Source organism: Clarias gariepinus, chromosome 24 (genome assembly GCF_024256425.1).
Source record: "Clarias gariepinus isolate MV-2021 ecotype Netherlands chromosome 24, CGAR_prim_01v2, whole genome shotgun sequence".
NCBI lineage: Eukaryota > Metazoa > Chordata > Actinopteri > Siluriformes > Clariidae > Clarias > Clarias gariepinus.
The window spans coordinates 7,469,217-7,476,422 of NC_071123.1; the positions used below are offsets into that span (position 1 = coordinate 7,469,217).

General features: G+C 41.1%; 1 protein-coding gene across 1 annotated transcript in view; it reads right to left on the reverse strand.

Annotated features, from left to right (window-relative positions):
• dhrs11a (dehydrogenase/reductase 11a) overlaps nucleotides 1-6,421 on the reverse strand; it is a 51,378-nt gene extending 44,957 nt beyond the window's left edge. The window contains exon 1 of the mRNA XM_053485526.1: nucleotides 6,146-6,421. Coding sequence (XP_053341501.1) covers nucleotides 6,146-6,277 — 132 coding nt within the window. The 5' untranslated portion in view covers nucleotides 6,278-6,421. The remainder of the gene's footprint in view (nucleotides 1-6,145) is intronic.
• Between the last annotated feature and the right edge of the window lie 785 nt (nucleotides 6,422-7,206).

Consider the following 7,206-nt stretch of genomic DNA (forward strand, 5'->3'; position numbering starts at 1 on the left):
TAGATGAGTATACTGGTGGATACTGTTGGTGGAATAAAAGGAAAAACAAGCTGCTTATCCGAGATTGGTTTTGTGCTTTTGCTTATGACCGACTTTAAGCTTCCTAGACCGGTGGAAAAAAAACCTTAGTCGAACTTACACTGAAGCACTGAACATACACCACAATTTAATTTCTGAAGCCTGGATTATCTCAGAACGCAATGTGAGAAGATTCGGAAACGAATTAAGCTTCACCGGCTTACGAATCATCCATCTGGTGCATTACATGGTGCAAAACCTATTTTCCCTTCAGCATAAAAAGGCAGATCTGTGATTAAAATAGGAGAGAGATAGAGAATATACATTAGGCATCAGTAGATGATCAAGGACCTCTTAGTCATAGAAAATAAAACAACATAACATCTTGTCCAAAGTCTTGTCCAACTACCAATCCTGGCTAGTAACTCATAAGTGAATGTGGTGTCCTTGAATAAATGTGGCATCCTACAGGAACCTTGTTGATCTGCAAGGTTCATAACTATACAAGTACACAAGGTTTCACGATTTGCACTGCAGCTCTAGTGGCACGAGAGGAACAGCTTAATATGGAGAATTATTGGTTCGAATCCCAGTTGAAGCACTAAGAGATGCTGAGCTAGTATAAGAAAGCTGGCATCCTGCCTCTGCTCTGACAACGCAATGCTGCAGCTTATGGTCTGAACCATAGAAACGCATAAATGGGGTTATTTCCATTTAACAGTGAACAGGTAATGAGTACTGTATTAAGGCGATACAGCTACGTATCATATCATTAGGTATAAAGAAAATGCATCATGAGAGGGGTAAAAAAAAAAGGCAAGCTGGAATTCTACCAAAGATGAAGAGGCTGCAGGATATAAGCCGGTTAGTGATATAGGTCTAAAAAAGACGAGCGGCAGTGATGGTGCCAGCCGCCCGTAACACCTTCAAAGAACTTCATAACAGCCAGCCGCTTTCATTCAATCAGCCCAAGTCATTCTGTGTTGGGTGGACATACAGTATGGTGGACATATATGAGGCACGAGATACTATATTTTAAAGAGGCATGTCTTTTTTTTGCCCACAACAGCCAAATAAGATGACCATGCAAGCCTCTGTACGAGCACTGCCACACAGTCCCCGTAAATACAAGCAAGGCACGCATCAAGTGTTCAACACCCTGGTGATTTAACAAACAGCTCCTGGCTGTCTGAACAGCTGAGTCACTGGATATATTTAAATGAGAGCCGCAGATCTCTTCACTAATGAGCACTAGGGCTGTGCAATTAATCAAATTGTATTTCTTCCAACAATTATAAAAATAAAATAATCAAGATTCAACGATTGTTGCAACGCTTTCTATTTCGCAGTCTTCTTGTTTGGCGTCAATGAATCCATTAGCTTTACCGTGGTACGTTTTTGCTCTTCACTTAACCTCCTGAGACCCGGACTCTACTGTTGGATACACTGCATTTTCTCCTCACTGCTTCTATTTATTAGCACCTGCTGATTAAGCAACTATGAACTTAATCAGTGGCCTCAAACAGGAAGCAGTTTGGCATAACAGTTCTTATATCAGGATCACACGAGGATATATAAAGAACATGTAGACATTCTTAGCTAACCTGACACATTTATCTCATCGTCTGTATTGATTTATCCTGTATAAAGGGTCGCGGGCGGGGCGAAAGGCAGGGTTCACCCTGGACAAGGTGCCAATCCATCGAAGGCCACACACTCCGATTAGCCTAACCTGCATGTTTTTTGGACTGTGGGAGGAAACCCACCAAGCGCAAGGAGAACATGCACACAGACCCGAAGCGGGAATCAAACCAGCAGGTGCATGGCGACAACCACTAAGCCACTTTTTATTTTCTTATAATCTTATTTTAATTTATTTTACAGTTGGATTCTATTTAAAGTTCTTAAAAAATCAACTGTAAAACTTAGTAATCATGTTAAATAACTGTGATCTCAATTCCAAATAAAATACTTGTGATTGTAATTTATTCCATAACTGAGCAGCCCTAACAAGCACTAATGATTTTTTTTCAGCACAAAACCCTGGATTTATACTGTTTTTTTTTTTTTACTGTACTACCTCTTCTGATAGTTAATAGTATTCCAATACCCTGATCTGTTTTTACTAGCCTGAGGAAACTTAACTAACAGTAAGGTGTGCCTCAGGACTGGGATCCCGTGGGACTTATGAGATGGGGCGGTTTTTACTTTCATCTGCATGTGAGCAGGCAATCAGATATGAACCTGGCTAGGATTGAGAAGGATATGCTCAATTGTATGAGTGTGGTGAGCATTTACCACTACATTTATTCATTGTTAGGAACTTGGTTCTTCTTCTTTCTGATCAGGAATTCAGTGGTTTAAAATGACTCTTGTTTTTGATCTTTCGGCTGCTCCCGGCAAGGGGTCGCCACAGCGGAATACCCAGTCCGCACTACAACTTGGCACAGGTTTTACGCCGGATGCCCTTCCTGACACAACTCTCCTATTTTATTCGAGCTTGGGACCGGCACTGCATCCAGTGGCTGGGGTTTGGGCACTGGCTGGGAATCGAACCCGGGCCTTCCGCATGGCAGATGAAACACCTACCACTGAGCCACCAGTGCCCCTGGTGGTTTAAAATGACTAATCTGTTTATATTTTGGAAAAATCTAAACCGACTGATTTCATTCAAAAATACTGGAGTCAGCGGTTGCAAACAAGATAACAACTGGTGGAGAATACGGGATTGGTCAGATTTTCCGTGGGAGGGATTAGTAAGAATTCCACAGGGAGTGGACAGGTTCTTTGCATGCAGCTAGAACGAATGCAGGATGCCTAAGAATCTTTACCCAGAATCTTTTAATCGAAAAATCCATTATATAACTCCCATTTGCTAGACTGACCTCATGGATATATCTCGCAATCACACTGTATTGGGGTTTATTACTATTTAATAGCATTTTTTGCTCGAAATGAAAGAAGCGAAGGTAGGGCAGTAAAATCACAGATGACATGACACGTTAAGGTATACAGCACAGCAACACTATGTGCCTGAATGCCTGAGTGACATCACACATTTTTGACACCTACTATTCCTCCCAACAACTGCTTATCATGTAGCACCAGAGTGTTATAAATGAATAAAGACATGGTGTACTGAAAATAAATGTAACTTTAATATTTATTATATACACACCCTGACAAAAGTCTTGCCGTCTATCCAAGTTGTAGGGTCAACAAATAATGACTTGACTTCTAGTTGATCATTTGGAATCGGAAGTGGCAAAGAAGTGACAGAAGTGGCAAGGGCCTCTAAAATTATGCTTATTACCAAAATAAAATCTCATGATTTTTTATTATTTAATTAGGACAGAAAGGTCAGACTTTGCTTAGACAAAAGTATTGTCACTTAACAGAAATCATCCACAGTACAGAACATAATGTCATGCTGCCGTGGAAAAAGAATTAATATTGTGTATGACTCCCATATCAGCACTTTGGTCTGTGGTTGAATAGATACTGTAGGACAAAGTAGGTCTGTATACTCTGCAGTACTGAGGAGAGAGCAACCATCTGTCAAAAATCCACATTTAAAGCCCGTTACAGAAGCATTTTCAGCGAGAAAACACCCCTGATACTGTTATGCTGGTCAGGACCCCCTCTGAACCATTTGTGTTCTTTTATTTCCAGCTGGAAAGATAACTAGCCCCTAACACAAGGCTGAATTCCTTCCAACCCCTGATCAAGAACCCTATATGAGGTGTGGATTGTACACCCTACCACACTGGATTTCCATTTAACACTATGTGGAATTCAACCCAGTTAATGAAGTTAACAAAGCTGATATTCTAAAGGAGATATACAGACCACCACATTCAACCACTTAGTGATGCTTGTTACTAACCAGGATTGGCAGTCCTCAGCTGGAGTGATGGTTTCTGATGTCATCAAACTACAGAAAAAAAAGGCTGAGACGCTACGTTTATGGTCCAAAACATGCTTTTACGTTGCAAGTCTACTGAACTCGGGTGTAACTAGTGGCAGGTTGGGATGTTTTTTTCTATTCCCATGCTTATTCTTTGTCCACATAATTGCCTATAATGAAGGCTCCTGAGAAGTCTAGGAGAAGGGCGCCAGACACAGTCCTGGAGCAGTCAATGATTGACGAGGCAGGAAGATTAACAATAAAAGAAGTGACTGGCCTTGAGTGAAGTCTTATGGTTATACAATGCACAAAGCATGTCTTTGTGACTATCAATACATTCAGGTGAGGAACAAATAGGAGAGGCAGATCACAATAGAAAATGGACTAAAGTTCACAGTTAAGCCCACTATTGAATTCCTACTGTAGGTTTAGTCTGTTGGTTCTCTTCTCGAAGAGATATGAACAAGAGACCTATGTACTGTATATGATAATACAGACAAACCGGGAGGGCGTCACCTGTTGCAGGAGGAAACGATGTTCCCGTAAAATCATATTCTGAAGTGTTTTATTCATGTTAAACCACAGACAATTTCTGATTATGATTTTAACAATTAATTATTAAACATAATATTTGTTTATCAACAATTACAGCTTTAATGTTCAGTATTCCTGATGGCGTGACATTACACTCATAGGATAAGGGAGAAATAGTTACCAAATGGTTCAGGTTAGAAATGTTTCAGGGAGCCGGAGTATGGGAAACAGAAATCGCATGACAAATACTGAAAGCTGTAATTGATCATTCAGGCGGCTAAGGCTCTAGGTTGTTGTTTTGGGGATCTGAGGAGCCAGGTTAGAGCCCCGTCGTCGGTGGGTTGCCACAACCTATACTACCCAGCCACTGGATGCAGTGCCGGTCCTAAGCACGTATAAAAAAGGAAAGGGTTTCGTCAGGAAGGGCATCTGACGTAAAACATGTGCCAAGTTGTTGTTCGGATTGTGGTCTGCTGTGGCAACCCCTCAACGGGAGCAGCCGAAAGATCAAAACAGTCATTGATCATTCTGAACTATTGTTAATATTATAAATGCCAACAACGACAGCAATAAAATAGTCGATTACTTTCGCAAGCAATGTATTCTATGAGTAATCTATATATAAAACAGAAATCTGCAGATTGTGTTGATTGTGTTTGCACAGGTAGTTCCATCATAGGCACAGACGTGTTCTACACTGAATGTAACGGTAAGCAGCATCATCAACTTTTATATCATTCTGTGAGCATGCCACGTGTTGTAATAATAGCAAAAATGGGTAATCAGGCTGAGATCATAGCTACTAGCGCTGGTGCGCGCACACACACACACACACACACAGTATCGGACCCAGACCCTGGAGGTGTGAGGCCACAGAGCTAACCACTACGCCACCATGCCGCCTTAATCAAAATATATTTTTAAAATATATACATATAAAAAATAAATAAAAGTCTAAACCTAAAATTTCCACTCTTAAAGATCCTGTTATCACCTACAGAATGCTATAACAGCTATAAACAGTCTTTCCCTTACTAGCCCCTTTCTCCCTCTCCAAGTTAACAAGACAAACACTCCTCTGTCCTGTCACAGAAAACCCTGTGAACAAATGTAACCTTTGACTCACTTCACCAAAACCTACACGCGTTTTTTTTTCAAACACACATGTTTATGTGGAACATCCGCCATTCAAATCCCTGTGTTAATTGTTACTATAGAAACGCAGCGTATGGCAGCACGCGCGTATACAAAAATCCCTGTAGCCGGAAGCGCGGTTACTAAAAGAAACCAAAACAGTCAAAATCGAGCACTAAGCTATAATTATGTTGTTTACCATGCTACACTATATTTTACATAGCTTATTCCGAGCATGTTTATATAGTATACAGGAAGTGGATATCGCGTTTTAATGGTATTTTTTAATATAAATGCGGAGTGGGCGTGGCTAGTTGATAAATAATAATAAATCGTGAATCAGAGAATTGCAGTCACATTTATGACACCATATGAATGAAAAGTAAGTTAAAAAAAGCAAAAAAAACAGAGAAACAAAACCCCGGGAATCCGAGGCGGTTAAATCTGGGAATGCCTGCTTTGAAATGACCGGCTTGCTCACCCGGTATCAGCTACCATCACCGGGCCTCATAATCTGGTCCCGGTACTGAAAACGCGAGCAACCCCTCTCACCTCTATTTTATCGACGCTGCGCGCGCACCCGACCACCTTCATGCCCTGCTGGACAAAAGTGCGCGCGATGGCTGCTCCGATCCCGATCGAGGCTCCGGTCACGAGCGCCACTCTGCCTTTCCACCGCTCCATCGGAGAGCCGAGTGCAGGATCTCCAGATCAGAGTTTACTCTGCAAACGGGAGAGTATCAGAGTACACCTGAGTGATCCTTCTATCTCTCTCTCTCTCTTTCTCCCCTTTTCCGTATCTCTCAGTCAGACTCACTGATAAGCACGCCCCAGACCCAGAGCTCAGGATTAAATATTATATGCCAACGCAAAAAAAAAAAAAAAAAGCCAAGACTTGGGTTGGTGTCACCGCCCGCACTTTTTTTTTCCACTAAACGACAGCTTGGAGAAGTTGATTATGCTGCAGTATCTTAAACAATCTGGAGCTGCTATTGTGTTATATAAATAATCTTTAAATAATAAAAAATAATTTAGATGTGGAATAGAAGCCTGTAGAATATACATTTATAAAAAATAAATAAATTAAGAAATCGATAAAGTAAATGTGAGTGGATAAACAGCGCCATCTAGCGGTTGATGCAATTAACTGTGGTTTGTAGTGTAATTTTATCCTGTAAACAGGGTCACGAGAACTTGTAGCCTATCCCAGAAGACTTAGGGCACGAGGCGGGGTACATTTACACACTACAAGCAATTCTGGAACGCCAGTTAGTCTAATCTGCATGTCTTTGAACTGTGGGAGGAAACTGGAGTACTTGGAGGAAACCCACCAAGCACAGGGAGAACATGCAAACTCCATGCATATAAATCTCACGCAGGAATTAAACCCGCATCCTGGAGGTGCAAGCGACAGTGCTAAGCATTAAACCACAGCATTAAAAAAATAATAATGATAATTTATGCACAAGTCTGTGGACACCAGACCATTACAACCATATATAATTGTTGACTACCATCCCATTACTGATTTACCTCCCCATTTATTGCTGTTATAATAACTTTCACTCCTTTAGGAATACTTTCCTCTAAATTCAGGAGTATGGTGTGGGGAT